General features: G+C 46.2%; 1 protein-coding gene across 1 annotated transcript in view; it reads left to right on the top strand.

The window, feature by feature from the left end:
- LOC135535998 (glypican-6-like) overlaps positions 1–22977 on the top strand; it is a 174713-nt gene that overhangs the window by 237 nt on the left and 151499 nt on the right. Inside the window, exons 2-3 of the mRNA XM_064962394.1 lie at positions 45–127; positions 9734–9899. Coding sequence (XP_064818466.1) covers positions 45–127; positions 9734–9899 — 249 coding nt within the window. The remainder of the gene's footprint in view (positions 1–44; positions 128–9733; positions 9900–22977) is intronic.

Genomic DNA, 22977 nt, shown 5'->3' with positions numbered 1-22977 from the left:
ACAACACCTTGGACACAGTGAATACTCAACCCACATCCATCCAGATGCCCAGTTCTACAACACCTTGGACACAGTGAATACTCAGCCCATATCCACCCAGATGCCGTTCTACAACACCTTGGACACAGTGAATACTCAGCCCACATCCATCCTGATGCCCAGTTCTACAACACCTTGGACACAGTGAATACTCAGCCCATATCCATCCAGATGCCCAGTTCTACAACACCTTGGACACAGTGAATACTCAGCCCACATCCATCCTGATGCCCAGTTCTACAACACCTTGGACACAGTGAATACTCAGCCCATATCCATCCAGATGCCCAGTTCTACAACACCTTGGACACAGTGAATACTCAGCCCATATCCATCCAGATGCCCAGTTCTACAACACCTTGGACACAGTGAATACTCAGCCCATATCCATCCAGATGCCCAGTTCTACAACACCTTGGACACAGTGAATACTCAACCCATATCCATCCAGATGCCCAGTTCTACAACACCTTGGACACAGTGAATACTCAGCTCATATCCATCCAGATGCCCAGTTCTACAACACCTTGGACACAGTGAATACTCAACCCATATCCATCCAGATGCCCAGTTCTACAACACCTTGGACACAGTGAATACTCAACCCATATCCATCCAGATGCCCAGTTCTACAACACCTTGGACACAGTGAATACTCAACCCACATCCATCCAGATGCCCAGTCTTTGTACAGAGCCCAGTTCTACAACACCTTGGACACAGTGAATACTCAGCTCATATCCATCCAGATGCCCAGTTCTACAACACCTTGGACACAGTGAATACTCAGCCCATATCCATCCAGATGCCCAGTTCTACAACACCTTGGACACAGTGAATACTCAGCCCATATCCATCCAGATGCCCAGTTCTACAACACCTTGGACACAGTGAATACTCAGCCCATATCCATCCAGATGCCCAGTTCTACAACACCTTGGACACAGTGAATACTCAACCCATATCCATCCAGATGCCCAGTTCTACAACACCTTGGACACAGTGAATACTCAGCTCATATCCATCCAGATGCCCAGTTCTACAACACCTTGGACACAGTGAATACTCAGCCCACATCCATCCTGATGCCCAGTTCTACAACACCTTGGACACAGTGAATACTCAGCCCATATCCATCCTGATGCCCAGTTCTACAACACCTTGGACACAGTGAATACTCAGCTCATATCCATCCAGATGCCCAGTTCTACAACACCTTGGACACAGTGAATACTCAGCCCATATCCATCCAGATGCCCAGTTCTACAACACCTTGGACACAGTGAATACTCAGCCCATATCCATCCAGATGCCCAGTTCTACAACACCTTGGACACAGTGAATACTCAGCCCACATCCATCCTGATGCCCAGTTCTACAACACCTTGGACACAGTGAATACGCAGCCCATATCCATCCAGATGCCCAGTTCTACAACACCTTGGACACAGTGAATACGCAGCCCACATCCATCCAGATGCCCAGTTCTACAACACCTTGGACACAGTGAATACTCAGCCCACATCCATCTTGATGCCCAGTTCTACAACACCTTGGACACAGTGAATACTCAGCCCACATCCATCCTGATGCCCAGTTCTACAACACCTTGGACACAGTGAATACTCAACCCATATCCATCCTGATGCCCATTTCTACAACACCTTGGACACAGTGAATACTCAGCCCATATCCATCCAGATGCCCAGTTCTACAACACCTTGGACACAGTGAATACTCAGCCCATATCCATCCTGATGCCCAGTTCTACAACACCTTGGACACAGTGAATACTCAGCCCATATCCATCCTGATGCCCAGTCTTTGTACAGAGCCCATTTCTACAACACCTTGGACACAGTGAATACTCAGCCCATATCCATCCAGATGCCCAGTTCTACAACACCTTGGACACAGTGAATACTCAGCCCATATCCATCCAGATGCCCAGTTCTACAACACCTTGGACACAGTGAATACTCAGCTCATATCCATCCAGATGCCCAGTTCTACAACACCTTGGACACAGTGAATACTCAGCCCATATCCATCCAGATGCCCAGTTCTACAACACCTTGGACACAGTGAATACTCAACCCATATCCATCCAGATGCCCAGTTCTACAACACCTTGGACACAGTGAATACTCAGCCCATATCCATCCAGATGCCCAGTTCTACAACACCTTGGACACAGTGAATACTCAACCCATATCCATCCAGATGCCCAGTTCTACAACACCTTGGACACAGTGAATACTCAGCCCATATCCATCCTGATGCCCAGTTCTAGTTGCTTGTTCAATAAGACAGCATATATACCTTGTTATTAGCTTGTATCTATAATTGTTGATCAGTTAGGTAGCATGTTTACTACCCATACATTGCTTAAAACTATTGTTCAGAATGTGTTGGTTTACTAGTAAAAAATAAAATGTAATTCAATAATGTGTAAATGTATAATAAACACAATCCCAAAACCTAGAAAAAGGAACATAGACAACCCACCCAACTCACACCCTGACCATACTAAAACAAAGGCATAACAAAAGATCTCAGGTCAGAAGGTGACAAAGAGTGTCTGATAAATTACTCAAATGTAAAAAATGTTTAGAGGTACAATACTGCCTGTATTAGCTGGCTGTGTTGTTCTGTGTTTGTGGTATTGTACTCAGTAGTCACCATAACAAACCTGATTGTTTATGTAATAATGTACTCTGGGCCCAGTCACCATGAACAACCTGATTGTTTATTTGATAATGTACTCTGGGCCCAGTCACCATGAACAACCTGATTGTTTATGTAATAATGTACTCTGGGCCCAGTCACCATGAACAACCTGATTGTTTATTTGATAATGTACTCTGGGCCCAGTCACCATGAACAACCTGATTGTTTATGTAATAATGTACTCTGGGCCCAGTCACAATAACAAACCTGATTGTTTATGTAATAATGTACTCTGGGCCCACTCACCATGAAAAACCTGATTGTTCCTTTGATAATGTACTCTGGGCCCAGTCACCATGAAAAACCTGTTTGTTTATTTAATAATGTACTCTGGGCCCAGTCACCATGAAAAACCTGATTGTTCCTTTGATAATGTACTCTGGGCCCAGTCACCATGAAAAACCTGATTGTTTATGTAATAATGTACTCTGGGCCCAGTCACCATGAAAAACCTGATTGTTTATTTAATAATGTACTCTGGGCCCAGTCACCATGAACAACCTGATTGTTTATTTAATAATGTACTCTGGGCCCAGTCACCATGAACAACCTGATTGTTTATGTAATAATGTACTCTGGGCCCAGTCACCATGAAAAACCTGATTGTTTATTTAATAATGTACTCTGGGCCCAGTCACCATGAAAAACCTGATTGTTCCTTTGATAAATGTACCCTGGGCCCACTCACCATGAAAAACCTGATTGTTCCTTTGATAATGTACTCTGGGCCCAGTCACCATGAAAAACCTGATTGTTCCTTTGATAATGTGCTCTGGGCCCAGTCACCATGAAAAACCTGATTGTTTATGTAATAATGTACTCTGGGCCCAGTCACCATGAAAAACCTGATTGTTTATTTAATAATGTACTCTGGGCCCAGTCACCATGAAAAACCAGATTGTTTATGTAATAATGTACTCTGGGCCCACTCACCATGAAACACCTGATTGTTTATGTAATAATGTACTCTGGGCCCACTCACCATGAAAAACCTGATTGTTCCTTTGATAATGTACTCTGGGCCCAGTCACCATGAAAAACCTGATTGTTTATTTAATAATGTACTCTGGGCCCAGTCACCATGAAAAACCTGATTGTTCCTTTGATAATGTACCCTGGGCCCAGTCACCATGAAATGGCTGATTTTATTGTGTATTATAGTGGCAGCTAGTGATTGTGTATATTCTAGTAACTCAACCAACCGAGGTGCATATCTGAATATAGAGATGTCTCATGTTGAGGTGTGAAGGGATTTATTTATTGGACTTTATTAGTAGACGATGCTGTAGAGGCTGTGTTGTCAGCTGGAAATATTTCCCTCTAATGTATAATTCAGTATGTATTTCTAATTCAGGATGTATTTATAATGAAGTATCTAAGGAGGGAAGACTGACCCAGTCTGACAGATCCTGGTTAGTGACTCCCCTTCAGGCTGGGATTATGTACTCAGAGCTCTGGACGGGATCTCATGAGACACCTACTGGCCCTGGTCTAAAGTAGTGCACTATATAGGGAATAGGGCTCTATAGGGCCCTGGTCTAAAGTAGTGCACTATATATAGGGAATAGGGCTCTATAGGGCCCTGGTCTAAAGTAGTGCACTATATAGGGAATAGGGTTCTATAGGGCCCTGGTCTAAAGTAGTGCACTATATATAGGGAATAGGGTTCTATAGGGCTCTGGTCTAAAGTAGTGCACTATATATAGTGAATAGGGTTCTATAGGGCCCTGGTCTAAAGTAGTGCACTATATATAGGGAATAGGGTTCTATAGGACCCTGGTCTAAAGTAGTGCACTATACACACACACACACACACACACACACACACACACACACGTGCGCACACACGCACACGCACATGCATGCAAGCACGCACGCAAACACACACACACACACTGACACACAAACGCATGCACGTATGCACACACACACCCACACACAAACGCATGCACGCGCACACACACACACACACACACACACACACACACACACACACACACACACACACACACACACACACACACACACACACACACACACACACACACACACACACACACACACACACACACACACACACACACACACACACACACACACACACACACACACACACACACACACAGATCTGAGCTGAGACATCTAGTGATGAAACCAGCAGCGTGCTGTCTTCAAAGCCTTCATGAGCCACTCTGATGTCACTGAAACCCGTGTACGTGTCAGAGCGGAGGTGTTTGATCCCCTCTCTGAAAACAGCTCCGCTCCAGCTGCTGCTACTGCTGCACCACCAAGCTAACACTCTGAACACACACACACACACCACATACACACCACACACACACACACACACATACACACCACACACACACACACCACACACACACACACACACACACACACCACACACACACGCACACCAAATACACACCACACACACACACACACCACACACCACACACACACACACACACACACACACACACACACACACACACACCACACACACACACACACACGCACACACACCACACACACACACACACACACACACACACACACACACACACACACACACACACACACACACACACACAAACACACACACACACACACACGTAGCTTGACTCAACCAGGGGCGGTGGGTGGAGAGGAGCGAGACAAGGTACCTGATTTTAAAAATCAAAGAGGAACAGAAGACCTACAGAACTGATACAAGACTGCAGCTAAATGATGTGTCGGAGCTGATGTTGCTATGGTTTCTCTCTCTAACTACTCTACAGAAGTCTGTTTCTCTCTCTAACTACTCTACAGAAGTCTGTTTCTCTCTCTAACTACTCTACAGAAGTCTGTTTCTCTCTCTAACTACTCTACAGAAGTCTATTTCTCTCTAACTACTCTACAGAAGTCTGTTTCTCTCTCTAACTACTCTACAGAAGTCTATTTCTCTCTCTAACTACTCTACAGAAGTCTGTTTCTCTCTCTAACTACTCTACAGAAGTCTGTTTCTCTCTCTAACTACTCTACAGAAGTCTGTTTCTCTCTCTAACTACTCTACAGAAGTCTGTTTCTCTCTCTAACTACTCTACAGAAGTCTATTTCTCTCTCTAACTACTCTACAGAAGTCTGTTTCTCTCTCTAACTACTCTACAGAAGTCTATTTCTCTCTCTAACTACTCTACAGAAGTCTGTTTCTCTCTCTAACTACTCTACAGAAGTATGTTTCTCTCTCTAACTACTCTACAGAAGTCTGTTTCTCTCTCTAACTACTCTACAGAAGTATGTTTCTCTCTCTAACTACTCTACAGAAGTATGTTTCTCTCTCTAACTACTCTACAGAAGTCTATTTCTCTCTCTAACTACTCTACAGAAGTATGTTTCTCTCTCTAACTACTCGACAGAAGTCTGTTTCTCTAACTACTCTACAGAAGTCTGTTTCTCTCTCTAACTACTCTACAGAAGTATATTTCTCTCTCTAACTACTCTACAGAAGTCTGTTTCTCTCTCTAACTACTCTACAGAAGTATATTTCTCTCTCTAACTACTCTACAGAAGTATGTTTCTCTATCTAACTACTCCACAGAAGTCTGTTTCTCTCTGAGATATATATACAGTGGGGCAAAAAAGTATTTAGTCAGCCACCAATTGTGCAAGTTCTCCCACTTAAAAATATGAGAGAGGCCTGTAATTTTCATCATAGGTACACTTCAATTATGACAGACAAAATGAGGAAAAAAATCCAGAAAATCACATTGTAGGATTTTTAATGAATTTATTTGCAAATTATGGTGGAACATAATTTTTTGGTCACCTACAAACAAGCAAGATTTCTGGCTTTCACAGACCTGTAACTTCTTCTTTAAGAGGCTCCTCTGTCCTTCACTCGTTACCTGTATTAACGGCACCTGTTTGAACTTGTTATCAGTATAAAAGACACCTGCTCACAACCTCAAACAGTCACACTCCAAACTCCACTATGGCCAAGACCAAAGAGCTGTCAAAGGACACCAGAAACAAAATTGTAGACCTGCACCAGGCTGGGAAGACTGAATCTGCAATAGGCAAGCAGCTTGGTTTGAAGAAATCAACTGTGGGTGCAATTATTAGGAAATGGAAGACATACAAGACCACTGATAATCTCCCTCGATCTGGGGCTCCACGCAAGATCTCACCCCGTGGGGTCAAAATGATCACAAGAACGGTGAGCAAAAATCCCACAACCACACGGGGGAACCTAGTGAATGACCTGCAGAGAGCTGGGACCAAAGTAACAAAGCCTACCATCAGTAACACACTACGCCGCCAGGGACTCAAATTTTGCAGTGCCAGACGTGTCCCCCTGCTTAAGCCAGTACATGTCCAGGCCCGTCTGCAGTTTGCTAGAGCGCATTTGGATGACCCAGAAGAAGACTGGGAGAATGTCATATGGTCAGATGAAACCAAAATAGAACTTTTTGGTAAAAACTCAACTCGTCGTGTTTGGAGGACAAAGAATGCTGAGTTGCATCCAAAGAACACCATACCTACTGTGAAGCATGGGGATGGAAACATTATGCTTTGGGGCTGTTTTTCTGCAAAGGGACCAGGACGACTGATCCGTGTAAAGGAAAGAATGAATGGGGCCATGTATTGTGAGATTTTGAGTGAAAGCCTCCTTCCATCATTAAGGGCATTGAAGATGAAACGTGGCTGGGTCTTTCAGCATGACAATGATCCCAAACACACCGCCCGGGCAACGAAGGAGTGGCTTCGTAAGAAGCATTTCAAGGTCCTGGAGTGGCCTAGCCAGTCTCCAGATCTCAACCCCATAGAAAATCTTTGGAGGGAGTTGAAAGTCCGTGTGGCCCAGCAACAGCCCCAAAACATCACTACTCTAGAGGAGATCTGCATGGAGGAATGGACCAAAATACCAGCAACAGTGTGTGAAAACCTTGTGAAGACTTACAGAAAACGTTTGACCTCTGTCATTGCCAAGAAAAGGGTATATAACAAAGTATTGAGATAAACTTTTGTTATTGACCAAATACTTATTTTCCACCATAATTTGTAAATAAATTCATTAAAAATCCTACAATGTGATTTTCTGGATTATTTTTCTCATTTTGTCTGTCATAGTTGAAGTGTACCTACGATGAAAATTACAGGCCTCTCTCACCTTTTTAAGTTGAAGAACTTGCACAATTGGTGGCTGACTAAATACTTTTTGCCCCACTGTATAGAGTTGTCTGTGTCTCGTATCTCTGTCTGCAGCAGGATCAGTGGAGCGGGAGAGTCTGGCTACTGTTATGTGTTATTGTTGTTAGGGAACTAGTTTCTCTGAGGAGTCAACTCTGTCAGCTTGGATATCCCTCCTCCTCAGTTCTGGCTGAGGCCGTTTGAATCACTCCCTTGGTCCTCCCAATGACCGCCTCCCCAATGGTGCTCTATTGCCTTTATGGTGCATTACCTTTGACCAGAGATCTATAGGCCCTATAGTGCACTAAGTAGGGAATCGGGTGCCATTTGGGACAGATCACAACCGTTGCCTGAGGTTTCTGACTCCTCTGTACGCTTCCTTTAAATGACCCATCACACACAGATCCTTCTCTTCCCGTCACCATGACTACCTCTCCCCTCTCACCTCAGCCTTCAGCCCATCTCCCAGGCCCTGAACTTCCCATCACCATGACTACCTCTCTCATCTGACCTTAGCCTTCAACCCATCTCCCAGGCCCTGAACTTCCCATCACCATGACGACCTCTCCCCTCTGACCTCAGTACTATCCTTAACCCAGATACTGTATGAGAGGTGATCCTCTAGCCTGGTTCTATCCTTAACCCAGATACTGTGTGAGAGGTGATCCTCTAGCCTGGTACTATCCTTAACCCAGATACTGTGTGAGAGGTGATCCTCTAGCCTGGTTCTATCCTTAACCCAGATACTGTGTGAGAGGTGATCCTCTAGCCTGGTTCTATCCTTAACCCAGATACTGTGTGAGAGGTGATCCTCTAGCCTGGTTCTATCCTTAACCCAGATACTGTGTGAGAGGTGATCCTCTAGCCTGGTTCTATCCTTAACCCAGATACTGTGTGAGAGGTGATCCTCTAGCCTGGTTCTATCCTTAACCCAGATACTGTGTGAGAGGTGATCCTGTAGCCTGGTTCTATCCTTAACCCAGATACTGTGTGAGAGGTGATCCTCTAGCCTGGTACTATCCTTGACCCAGATACTGTGTGAGAGGTGATCCTCTAGCCTGGTTCTATCCTTAACCCAGATACTGTGTGAGAGGTGATCCTCTAGCCTGGTACTATCCTTAACCCAGATACTGTGTGAGAGGTGATCCTCTAGCCTGGTTCTATCCTTAACCCAGATACTGTGTGAGAGGTGATCCTCTAGCCTGGTTCTATCCTTAACCCAGATACTGTATGAGAGGTGATCCTCTAGCCTGGTACTATCCTTAACCCAGATACTGTGTGAGAGGTGATCCTCTAGCCTGGTACTATCCTTAACCCAGATACTGTGTGAGAGGTGATCCTCTAGCCTGGTTCTATCCTTAACCCAGATACTGTGTGAGAGGTGATCCTCTAGCCTGGTTCTATCCTTGACCCAGATACTGTGTGAGAGGTGATCCTCTAGCCTGGTTCTATCCTTGACCCAGATACTGTGTGAGAGGTGATCCTCTAGCCTGGTACTATCCTTAACCCAGATACTGTGTGAGAGGTGATCCTCTAGCCTGGTTCTATCCTTAACCCAGATACTGTGTGAGAGGTGATCCTCTAGCCTGGTTCTATCCTTAACCCAGATACTGTGTGAGAGGTGATCCTCTAGCCTGGTTCTATCCTCAACCCAGATACTGTGTGAGAGGTGATCCTCTAGCCTGGTACTATCCTCAACCCAGATACTGTGTGAGAGGTGATCCTCTAGCCTGGTAGACATGACAAGGCAACATAAGTCATTTATCTCCAACATGTTTCTCTTTCCCCCAAGGTGAATGTGGCCCCCGCCTGCATCAGGGCCCTGACTAAGATGCTGTACTGTCCGTACTGCAGGGGCCTGCCTGGGCTGAAGCCCTGTCATAACTACTGCCATAATGTGATGAGAGGCTGTCTGGCTAACCAGGCTGACCTAGATCCCGAGTGGAACCTCTTCATAGGTGAGAAAACACATGATATGTCCTCTCTCTCTCTCGCTCTCTGTGTGTGTGTGTGTGTGTGTGTGTGTGTGTGTGTGTGTGTGTGTGTGTGTGTGTGTGTGTGTGTGTGTGTGTGTGTGTGTGTGTGTGTGCGCGTGCGTGCAACCGTTCTATAAAACCCTGGTCCCTGCTGTTAGAGCCTGATGACTAAACCCTGCTGTTAGAGCCTGATAACTAAACCCTGGTCCCTGCTGTTAGAGCCTGATAACTAAACCCTGGTCCCTGCTGTTAGAGCCTGATGACTAAACCCTGCTGTTAGAGCCTGATAACTAAACCCTGGTCCCTGCTGTTAGAGCCTGATAACTAAACCCTGGTCCCTGCTGTTAGAGCCTGGTAACTAAACCCTGGTCCCTTCTGTTAGAGCCTGATAACTAAACCCTTGTCCCTGCTGTTAGAGCCTGATGACTAAACCCTGGTCCCTGCTGTTAGAGCCTGATAACTAAACCCTGCTGTTAGAGCCTGATAACTAAACCCTGGTCCCTGCTGTTAGAGCCTGATAACTAAACCCTGGTCCCTGCTGTTAGAGCCTGATGACTAAACCCTGCTGTTAGAGCCTGATAACTAAACCCTGGTCCCTGCTGTTAGAGCCTGATAACTAAACCCTGCTGTTAGAGCCTGATAACTAAACCCTGGTCCCTGCTGTTAGAGCCTGATAACTAAACCCTGGTCCCTGCTGTTAGAGCCTGATAACTGAACCCTGGTCCCTGCTGTTAGAGCCTGATAACTAAACCCTGGTCCCTACTGTTAGAGCCTGATAACTAAACCCTGGTCCCTGCTGTTAGAGCCTGATGACTAAACCCTGGTCCCTGCTGTTAGAGCCTGATGACTAAACCCTGGTCCCTGCTGTTAGAGCCTGATGACTAAACCCTGGTCCCTTCTGTTAGAGCCTGATAACTAAACCCTGGTCCCTGCTGTTAGAGCCTGATAACTAAACCCTGGTCCCTGCTGTTAGAGCCTGATAACTAAACCCTGGTCCCTGCTGTTAGAGCCTGATAACTAAACCCTGGTCCCTGCTGTTAGAGCCTGATGACTAAACCCTGGTCCCTGCTGTTAGAGCCTGATAACTAAACCCTGCTGTTAGAGCCTGATAACTAAACCCTGCTGTTAGAGCCTGATAACTAAACCCTGGTCCCTGCTGTTAGAGCCTGATGACTAAACCCTGGTCCCTGCTGTTAGAGCCTGATAACTAAACCCTGGTCCTTGCTGTTAGAGCTTGATAACTAAACCCTGGTCCCTGCTGTTAGAGCCTGATAACTAAAGCCTGGTCCCTGCTGTTAGAGCCTGGTCACTAAACCCTGGTCCCTGCTGTTAGAGCCTGATAACTAAACCCTGGTCCCTGCTGTTAGAGCCTGATAACTAAACCCTGGTCCCTGCTGTTAGAGCCTGATAACTAAACCCTGGTCCCTGCTGTTAGAGCCTGATAACTAAACCCTGGTCCCTGCTGTTAGAGCCTGATAACTAAGCCCTGGTCCCTGCTGTTAGAGCCTGATAACTAAACCCTGCTGTTAGAGCCTGATAACTAAACCCTGGTCCCTGCTGTTAGAGCCTGATAACTAAACCCTGGTCCCTGCTGTTAGAGCCTGATAACTAAACCCTGGTCCCTGCTGTTAGAGCCTGATAACTAAACCCTGGTCCCTGCTGTTAGAGCCTGATGACTAAACCCTGCTGTTAGAGCCTGATAACTAAACCCTGGTCCCTGCTGTTAGAGCCTGAAAACTAAACCCTGGTCCCTGCTGTTAGAGCCTGATGACTAAACCCTGCTGTTAGAGCCTGATAACTAAACCCTGGTCCCTGCTGTTAGAGCCTGATAACTAAACCCTGGTCCCTGCTGTTAGAGCCTGATAACTAAACCCTGGTCCCTGCTGTTAGAGCCTGATAACTAAACCCTGGTCCCTGCTGTTAGAGCCTGAAAACTAAACCCTGGTCCCTGCTGTTAGAGCCTGATGACTAAACCCTGCTGTTAGAGCCTGATAACTAAACCCTGGTCCCTGCTGTTAGAGCCTGATAACTAAACCCTGGTCCCTGTTGTTAGAGCCTGATAACTAAACCCTGGTCCCTGCTGTTAGAGCCTGATAACTGAACCCTGGTCACTTCTGGTCAGAAGAAAACCCCTTCTGTTTGGTGTTCCATGCTGGGTCTGCATGGTGGGTAATGTTTCAGTAAGGAGCTGTTCCCAAGCCCTCCTCTGTAATGGGGACTGGGGGAGGCAACTATATTCTTCGTACCAAATGACACCCTATTCTCTATTTAGTGGTATATTCTGGTCAAAGTTAGTGCACTATGTAGGGGACATGGGTTCATTTGTGAGGCAGATGGTACGATTCCTCTTGTAGCAGGATCTGGAAACAGTGTGGTGGATTTTAAAGACGAGTCGCAACAGAGGTCAGCAAACATCACTTCTGAGTCCTGTGTATGTGTGTGTGCGTGTGTCTGACAAAACTGTTGTCCCGACGACCAGGAGACGACCCAACACAACACAGACCCAACACAACACAGACCCAACACAACACAGACCCAACACAACACAGACCCAACACAACACAGACCCAACACAACACAGACCCAACACAACACAGACCCAACACAACACAGACCCAACACAGACCCAACACAGCACAGACCCAACACAACACAGACCTAACACAACACAGACCCAACACAACACAGACCCAACACAACACAGACCCAACACAACACAGACACAACACAGACCCAACACAGCACAGACCCAACACAACACAGACCCAACACAGCACAGACCCAACACAACACAGACCCAACACAACACAGATCCAACACAGCACAGACCCAACACAACACAGACCCAACACAGCACAGACCCAACACAACACAGACCCAACACAACACAGACCCAACACAACACAGACCCAACACAGCACAGACCCAACACAGCACAGACCCAACACAGCACAGACCCAACACAGACCCAACACAACACAGACCCAACACAACACAGACCCAACACAACACAGACCCAACACAACACAGACCCAACACAACACAGACCCAACACAACACAGACCCAACACAGCACAGACCCAACACAACACAGACCCAACACAACACAGACCCAACACAACACAGACCCAACACAACACAGACCCAACACAACACAGACCCAACACAACACAGACCCAACACAGACCCAACACAGCACAGACCCAACACAGCACAGACCCAACACAACACAGACCCTACACAACACAGACCCAACACAACACAGACCCAACACAACACAGACCCAACACAACACAGACCCAACACAGACCCAACACAGACCCAACACAACACAGACCCAACACAACACAGACCCAACACAACACAGACCCAACACAACACAACACAGACCCAACACAGCACAGACCCAACACAACACAGACCCAACACAACACAGACCCAACACAACACAGACCCAACACAGACCCAACACAGCACAGACCCAACACAGCACAGACCCAACACAACACAGACCCTACACAACACAGACCCAACACAACACAGACCCAACACAACACAGACCCAACACAACACAGACCCAACACAGACCCAACACAGACCCAACACAACACAGACCCAACACAACACAGACCCAACACAACACAGACCCAACACAACACAACACAGACCCAACACAACACAGACCCAACACAGACCCAACACAACACAGACCCAACACAACACAGACCCAACACAACACAGACCCAACACAACACAGACCCAACACAACACAGACCCAACACAACACAGACACAACACAACACAGACACAACACAACACATACCCAACACAGCACAGCACAGACCCAACACAACACAGACCCAACACAGCACAGACCCAACACAGACCCAACACAGACCCAACACAACACAGACCCAACACAGACCCAACACAACACAGACCCAACACAACACAGACCCAACACAGCACAGACCCAACACAGACCCAACACAGACCCAACACAACACAGACCCAACACAGACCCAACACAACACAGACCCAACACAACACAGACCCAACACAACACAGACCCAACACAACACAGACCCAACACAACACAGACCCAACACAACACAGACCCAACACAACACAGACACAACACAACACAGACCCAACACAACACAGACCCAACACAACACAGACCCAACACAACACAGACCCAACACAGACCCAACACAACACAGACCCAACACAGACCCAACACAACACAGACCCAACACAACACAGACCCAACACAACACAGACCCAACACAGGCCGCAGCGCAGAGTGAGATCTCACATCTCGGCTAAACGTTAAAAAGTTTTCATCTTGTTCAAAGGGAACAAGGCAGAGTCGATGGCTGTTATACAAGACATTTAATATGAAAACTACAGTCGCAACGGAGTGATGAATCTTGTTTGATGAACAGAGCCGTGGGCATATATAAATAGTGTGCTTTTAATTTAGTTAGGCTGTTATAACAGAGATAGTTTGTGTTTCAGAAGGAGCGAAGTGTTCAGTTTCAATTAGAACAGGGAACCCTTGGGGAGCGTTCTCTCTCTGCTGCATAAAAGGGTCTTATTGTGACGTTTCTTGGCCTTTTCTATTCATCTTCTCTGTCAACGCTGCTCTCCATTAGCCAATACGGTGAGGCTTCACAACTGGTATTGATCTGCTTTTAAAGAAAGACAAACCTCTGCAGCCCAAATGGCCCACTGTTCCCTAACATATTGACACCCTGTTACATGTGGGCTCTGGTCTAAAGCAGGACAGAAGGAATAGGCTGGCATTTGAGACCCAGGAAGCATAACAGGTTCGTGATCGATGGGTTGCATTAGAACTGATGCCATAGTCTCTCTGAATGTCTCTCTCTCTCTCTCTCTCTCTCTCTCTGTCTCTCTGAATGTCTCTCTCTCTCTCTCTCTCTCTCTCTCTCTCTCTGTCTCTCTGAATGTCTCTCTCTCTCTCTCTCTCTCTCTCTCTCTCTCTCTCTGAATGTCTCTCTCTCTCTCTCTCTCTCTCTCTCTCTCTCTCTCTCTCTCTGAATGTCTCTCTGAATGTCTCTCTCTCTCTCTCTGTCTCTCTGAATGTCTCTCTCTCTCTCTCTCTCTCTCTCTCTCTCTCTGAATGTCTCTCTCTCTCTCTCTCTCTCTCTCTCTCTGAATGTCTTTCTCTCTCTCTCTGAATGTCTCTCTCTCTATCTCTCACTGAATGTCTCTCTCTCTCTGTCTCTCTGAATGTCTCTCTCTCTCTCTCTCTCTCTGTCTCTCTCTCTCTCTCTCTCTCTCTCTCTCTGTCTCTCTGAATGTCTTTCTCTCTCTCTCTGAATGTCTCTCTCTCTATCTCTCACTGAATGTCTCTCTCTCTCTGTCTACCTGAATGTCTCTCTCTCTCTCTCTCTCTCTCTCTCTGTCTCTCTGAATGTCTCTCTCTCTCTCTCTCTGTCTCTCTGAATGTCTCTCTCTCTCTCTCTCTCTCTCTCTCTCTCTCTCTGTCTCTCTGAATGTCTCTCTCTCTCTCTCTCTCTGTCTCTCTGAATGTCTCTCCCTCTCTCTCTGAATGTCTCTCTCTCTATCTCTCTCTGAATGTCTCTCTCTCTCTGTCTCTCTGAATGTCTCTCTCTCTCTCTGAATGTCTCTCTCTCTCTCTCTCTCTCTCTCTCTGAATGTCTCTCTCTCTCTCTCTCTCTCTCTCTCTCTCTCTCTCTCTCTCTCTCTCTCTGTCTCTCTGAATGTCTCTCTCTCTCTCTCTGTCTCTCTGCATTGTAGATATTTATAGATCTGCTGTGTGACTCTCGTTGTCCCTAAAACAGCCCTTATGACAGGAGGCTTGTTGCTTGTAACGGTGTTAACCTCCGTCTCTGTGTGCCTTTCTCTCTGTACGTGGTGTGTTTACCGTGCAGGCCACGCAGGCTTGGCTCTTCATGCTTTAAAATGCCACTGTCAATAGCATGGATTGTTCAGCAGCCTGCTGGGTCTTTAGGATACGAATAAAGACACTTCAACTTCTTCACAGTTCATCTCTAAAATTAGTCTCCACCCTCACTAAGGGGAAACTAACTCTCCACCCTCACTAAGGGGAAACTAAGTCTCCACCCTCACTAAGGGGAAACTAACTCTCCACCCTCACTAAGGGGAAACTAAGTCTCCACCCTCACTAAGGGGAAACTAAGTCTCCACCCTCACTAAGGGGAAACTAAGTCTCCACCCTCGCTAAGGGGAAACTAAGTCTCCACCCTCACTAAGGGGAAACTAACTCTCCACCCTCACTAAGGGGAAACTAAGTCTCCACCCTCACTAAGGGGAAACTAACTCTCCACCCTCACTAAGGGGAAACTAAGTCTCCACCCTCACTAAGGGGAAACTAAGTCTCCACCCTCACTAAGGGGAAACTAACTCTCCACCCTCACTAAGGGGAAACTAACTCTCCACCCTCACTAAGGGGACACTAACTCTCCACCCTCACTATGGGGAAACTAAGTCTCCACCCTCACTAAGGGGAAACTAACTCTCCACCCTCACTAAGGGGAAACTAACTCTCCACCCTCGCTAAGGGGAAACTATCTCTCCACCCTCACTAAGGGGAAACTAAGTCTCCACCCTCGCTAAGGGGAAACTATCTCTCCACCCTCACTAAGGGGACACTAACTCTCCACCCTCACTAAGGGGAAACTAAGTCTCCACCCTCACTAAGGGGAAACTAACTCTCCACCCTCACTAAGGGGAAACTAACTCTCCACCCTCGCTAAGGGGAAACTATCTCTCCACCCTCACTAAGGGGAAACTAAGTCTCCACCCTCGCTAAGGGGAAACTATCTCTCCACCCTCGCTAAGGGGAAACTAACTCTCCACCCTCGCTAAGGGGACACTAACTCTCCACCCTCGCTAAGGGGAAACTAACTCTCCACCCTCACTAAGGGGAAACTAACTCTCCACCCTCGCTAAGGGGAAACTAAGTCTCCACCCTCGCTAAGGGGACACTAACTCTCCACCCTCGCTAAGGGGAAACTAACTCTCCACCCTCACTAAGGGGAAACTAACTCTCCACCCTCACTAAGGGGAAACTATCTCTCCACCCTCACTAAGGGGAAACTAAGTCTCCACCCTCGCTAAGGGGAAACTAAGTCTCCACCCTCACTAAGGGGAAACTAACTCTCCACCCTCACTAAGGGAAACTAACTCTCCACCCTCACTAAGGGGAAACTATCTCTCCACCCTCACTAAGGGGAAACTAACTCTCCACCCTCACTAAGGGGAAACTAAGTCTCCACCCTCACTAAGGGGAAACTATCTCTCCACCCTCACTAAGGGGAACTAACTCTCCACCCTCACTAAGGGGAAACTATCTCTCCACCCTCACTAAGGGGAAACTAACTCTCCACCCTCACTAATGGGACACTAACTCTCCACCCTCGCTAAGGGGAAACTAAGTCTTCACCCTCACTAAGGGGAAACTATCTCTCCACCCTCGCTAATGGGACACTAACTCTCCACCCTCACTAAGGGGAAACTAACTCTCCACCCTCACTAAGGGGACACTAACTCTCCACCCTCGCTAAGGGGAAACTAAGTCTTCACCCTCACTAAGGGGACACTAACTCTCCACCCTCACTAAGGGGACACTAAGTCTCCACCCTCACTAAGGGAAACTAACTCTCCACCCTCACTAAGGGGAAACTATCTCTCCACCCTCACTAAGGGGAAACTAACTCTCCACCCTCACTAAGGGGAAACTATCTCTCCACCCTCACTAAGGGGAAACTAACTCTCCACCCTCACTAATGGGACACTAACTCTCCACCCTCGCTAAGGGGAAACTAAGTCTTCACCCTCACTAAGGGGACACTAACTCTCCACCCTCACTAAGGGGACACTAACTCTCCACCCTCGCTAAGGGGAAACTAAGTCTTCACCCTCACTAAGGGGACACTAACTCTCCACCCTCACTAAGGGGACACTAAGTCTCCACCCTCACTAAGGGAAACTAACTCTCCACCCTCACTAAGGGGAAACTATCTCTCCACCCTCACTAAGGGGAAACTAACTCTCCACCCTCACTAAGGGGAAACTATCTCTCCACCCTCACTAAGGGGAAACTAACTCTCCACCCTCACTAATGGGACACTAACTCTCCACCCTCACTAAGGGGAAACTAAGTCTCCACCCTCACTAAGGTGAAACTAACTCTTCACCCTCGCTAAGGGGAAACTAACTCTCCACCCTCACTAATGGGACACTAACTATCCACCCTCACTAAGGGGACACTAACTCTCCACCCTCACTAAGGGGACACTAACTCTCCACCCTCACTAAGGGGAAACTAACTCTCCACCCTCACTAAGGGGAAACTATCTCTCCACCCTCACTAAGGGGAAACTAACTCTCCACCCTCACTAAGGGGAAACTATCTCTCCACCCTCACTAAGGGGAAACTAACTCTCCACCCTCACTAAGGGGACACTAACTCTCCACCCTCACTAAGGGGACACTAACTCTCCACCCTCACTAAGGGGAAACTAACTCTCCACCCTCACTAAGGGGAAACTATCTCTCCACCCTCACTAAGGGGAAACTCTCAGCCCCTTTCTCTAGAAAGTTGTTGTGTTGAGGCGTCACATGCTCTATGTTTGTTAACGTAAAAGCTTCACATTTTGGGATTAATTTTTTTATTTCACCTTTATTTAACCAGGTAGGCCAGTTGAGAACAAGTTCTCATTTACAACTGCGACCTGGCCAAGATAAAGCAAAGCAGTGCGACACAAACAACAACACAGAGTTACACATGGAATAAACAAACATGCAGTCAATAAGACAATTGAAAAGAAATAAAGACTATATACAGTGTGTGTGAATGGTGTGAGGAGATAAGGCTATAAATGGGTCATAGTAGAGAAGTAATTACAGTTTAACAGATTAACACTGGAGTGACAGACGAGCAGATGATGATGAGCAAGTAGAGATACTGGGGTGCAAAAGAACAGAAAAAGTAAATAAAAACAATATGGGGATGAGGTAGTTGGATGGGCTATTTACAGACGTGCTGTGTACAGCTGCAGCGATCGGGTAGCTGCTCAGATAGCTGATGTTTAAAGTTAGAGAGGGAGATGTAAGTCTCCAGCTGCAGTGATCGGGTAGCTGCTCAGATAGCTGAGGTTTAAAGTTAGTCAAGTGTGGCACAGAAATGTGAATCCATCCATCACGTTCATATATTTATCTCTTAAGACTCTGACAGAGAGAGAGAGAGATTCGCAGGTCAAATACCCAGTGAGTGAGTCCATTGGTGCTCATTGAGCAGAGAGACAGAAGCCTTTTGTGACATGAATAGAAGTCTCTCCTTTCTCTTTGTCTCTTTCTGATCCTCGTCTGTCTGTAGAGAAAGACATCACTCCTGAGAGTCATTCTCTGTTCCTCACATTTTGGCCTTATTTCACTCTCTTTTTACAAATTGGACTTTTCTGTATCTCTCAATCTTTTTACAAATTGGATAAGAAAACTTATCAGTTGGAATATTTAGAACAGTATGGAACTGAAATGAAATGTTAAAGTTATTTCAACAGAATGTTTATTAGAGAGAGAGAGAGAGAGAGAGAGGTATATTTAGAGAGAGAGAGAGAGCAGGAGAGAGAGAGAGAGAGAGCAGGAGAGAGAGAGAGAGAGAGAGAGAGAGAGAGCGGGAGAGAGAGAGGTATATTAAGAGAGAGAGAGAGAGCAGGAGAGAGAGAGAAAGAGAGAGGCAGAGAGAGAGAGAGAGAGGCAGAGAGGCAGAGAGAGAGGGAGAGAGAGAGAGAGGCAGAGAGAGGGAGAGAGAGAGAGAGGCAGAGAGAGAGAGAGGTATATTTAGAGAGAGAGAGAGCAGGAGAGAGAGAGAGCAGGAGAGAGAGAGAGAGAGAGAGAGAGAGAGAGAGAGAGAGAGAGAGGGCAGGAGAGAGAGGTATATTTAGAGAGAGAGAGAGAGAGAGGGCAGGAGAGAGAGAGAGAGAGAGAGAGAGAGAAAGAGAGGCAGAGAGAGAGGGAGAGAGAGAGAGAGAGAGGCAGAGAGAGAGGCAGAGAGAGAGGGAGAGAGGGAGAGAGAGAGAGGCAGAGAGAGGGAGAGAGGCAGAGGGAGAGAGGCAGAGGGAGAGAGGGAGAGAGAGAGAGAGGCAGAGAGAGAGAGAGAGAGAGAGAGGTATATTTAGAGAGAGAGAGCAGGAGAGAGAGAGGTAAATTTAGAGAGATAGAGGTATATTTAGAGAGAGAGAGAGAGCAGGAGAGAGAGAGAGAGGTAAATTTAGAGAGAGAGAGGTATATTTAGAGAGAGAGAGAGAGAGAGACTGAGAGGCGTTGGTTCTGAGCAGTAAACGGTCCCAAACTCTAAACCACCTCTGTATCCCAAATAGCACCCTGTTCCCCATATAGGGCCCATACGACTCTGGTCAAAAACAGTGCGCTATGTAGTGAATAGGGTGTAATTTGGGATGTGTTGGTGTGTACAGAGATGGGCATTATTTCTGTGACATGTATTTGATTAAATTTATATTTCAATTAATTCTGAGTATTTTATGAACCCCGGGTTTATATTACATTACACTGGGCTGATCTACATTCCAATGTATTTTGTAACAAAATGCTTTCGAGAGCTGTAATTTATATTTCCAAAATACTTTTCTATACCTTTTTTTAAAAAGCGGTTAACATTTTGTGGCCCCATTTCAACCTGTATTGGTATCAGAAATTGGACGGATATTGATTGGACGAACCGTACACGGATTCTGATGGCACTATGGCGTGATAAGAGCTAAATTAACAAAATAAAAATGGATATGTACAAATTAACAATTGCATAGCATGCTGAGTATTATTCCCATGATCCCATAATAATACCCAGTGTGCTTTGCAGGTCATTTTGGTTCATTTTCACATATAGCAGACGCTGTTATCCAGAGTGACTCGCTAAATGAAGATAAACAACAACATATCACAGTAATAGCAAGTCAAACGTTTTTGTAACTATTACTGAGAATGTTGCTGTTCTGGCTGGCTACTTGCACATGAAAATACAAAATACAAGTATTTTAATTCAATAAATTACAACAAAAAAAACAAGTATTTTGTAATACAATTATTTTGTTGTTTATTTTGTAGTTAATTTTGGTACATTGATCTTTATGGTATTTAGGCATGTTTTCCCCCATCCCTGGTTGCCTAGGAGATTAAGCCCACCTTTGACCTCTGAGAGTTGAACCACTGTGATTTACATGTGATTATGATGTCACAGTCACTGGGGACCAATAGATGACCTTTCTGTCTCAACCATAGTCCTGACTGCTCTACCGAACACACGTTGATGTACACAGGCCTTTCCTGCAGTCAAACGACCTCGTGGGTGTGAATGTTACTCCTATTTTTCATCCTTTCATAATTAATAATCATTACTTCGAAAACCTGCTGAAAATCCGCTGTTTTCGATGTCAACCCGGCTTTCTGTCATGTCAGTCTGGGATGTAGGTGTATGAACTGAAAATATAACATATTTCAACTCTGTATGTGACATACAGGTAGGGGTCTCCTTTTTGTTAAGCCCATAACCACGTGTGTGAGGTGGGTACCTTTGTTTCCAAGTAGATGTGTTGAAGTCTACCCAGAAACACTCTGTGTGACCCTGATGTATCCCCCCTGCAGATGAAACAGCTGTGCTCACGGACGCCTGACTTTGTCTCAAAGTGGGAGTGCAAACAAAACAACCATCATCCTGATGAAAACACGCTCTTTGTCTTTAACAAACTGATGTTTGTGCATATTGTCAGCGTGGAACAGATGTTTAGAGTGGTTATAACCGAACCCGAGGCTCACCAATTCTAAAAGGCACTAGCAGGTCTCAAAGTAGTCTGAGCAGGAAATAGACTGAACGCAATTATTTCAAAAACGGAAGCTCCAGTCGTTGGAGCACATATTTCCCAACTCGAATCAACCAGTCCATTTTGAATTCATGATTAAAACAAGGAACGTCGCTTGTGAATCCCCTTGTGGGTCTCGTCAGTTAGATGCGTCTTTACAGACATTTGTTTCTGTAGGCTGAACGGGAGTCTGTTTGTGCAATGAAGACGTGTGAGAGAGAGCAGTCAGAACACAGTGGAGTGAGATGGAGTTTATTGGGTCAGTGTGAAGAGAGAGAGCAGTCAGAACACAGTGGAGAGAGATGGAGTTTATTGGGTCAGTGTGAAGAGAGAGCAGTCAGAACACAGTGGAGTGAGATGGAGTTTATTGGGTCAGTGTGTAGAGAGAGCAGTCAGAACACAGTGGAGTGAGATGGAGTTTATTGGGTCAGTGTATTGTATCAGTGTGTAGAGAGAGCAGTCAGAACAGAGTGGAGAGAGATGGAGTTTATTAGGTCAGTGTGAAGAGAGAGCAGTCAGAACACAGTGGAGAGAGATGGAGTTTATTGGGTCAGTGTGAAGAGAGAGCAGTCAGAACACAGTGGAGTGAGAGGGAGTTTATTGGGTCAGTGTGAAGAGAGAGAGCAGTCAGAACACAGTGGAGTGAGATGGAGTTTATTGGGTCAGTGTGTAGAGAGAGCAGTCAGAACACAGTGGAGTGAGAGATGGAGTTTATTGGGTCAGTGTGTAGAGAGAGCAGTCAGAACACAGTGGAGTGAGATGGAGTTTATTGGGTCAGTGTGTAGAGAGAGCAGTCAGAACACAGTGGAGTGAGATGGAGTTTATTGGGTCAGTGTGTAGAGAGAGCAGTCAGAACACAGTGGACTGACATGGAGTTTATTGGGTCAGTGTGAAGAGAGAGAGCAGTCAGAACACAGTGGAGAGAGATGGAGTTTATTAGGTCAGTGTGAAGAGAGAGCAGTCAGAACACAGTGGAGTGAGATGGAGTTTATTAGGTCAGTGTGAAGAGAGAGCAGTCAGAACACAGTGGAGTGAGATGGAGTTTATTAGGTCAGTGTGTAGAGAGAGCAGTCAGAACACAGTGGAGAGAGATGGAGTTTATTAGGTCAGTGTGAGAGAGAGCAGTCAGAACACAGTGGAGAGAGATGGAGTTTATTGGGCCAGTGTAT

The sequence above is a fragment of the Oncorhynchus masou genome, unplaced genomic scaffold (assembly GCF_036934945.1).
Source record: "Oncorhynchus masou masou isolate Uvic2021 unplaced genomic scaffold, UVic_Omas_1.1 unplaced_scaffold_542, whole genome shotgun sequence".
Taxonomy (NCBI): Eukaryota; Metazoa; Chordata; class Actinopteri; order Salmoniformes; family Salmonidae; genus Oncorhynchus; species Oncorhynchus masou.
Note: the sequence above shows the minus strand (reverse complement) of the source record. Positions and strands in the feature narration are given on the sequence as shown.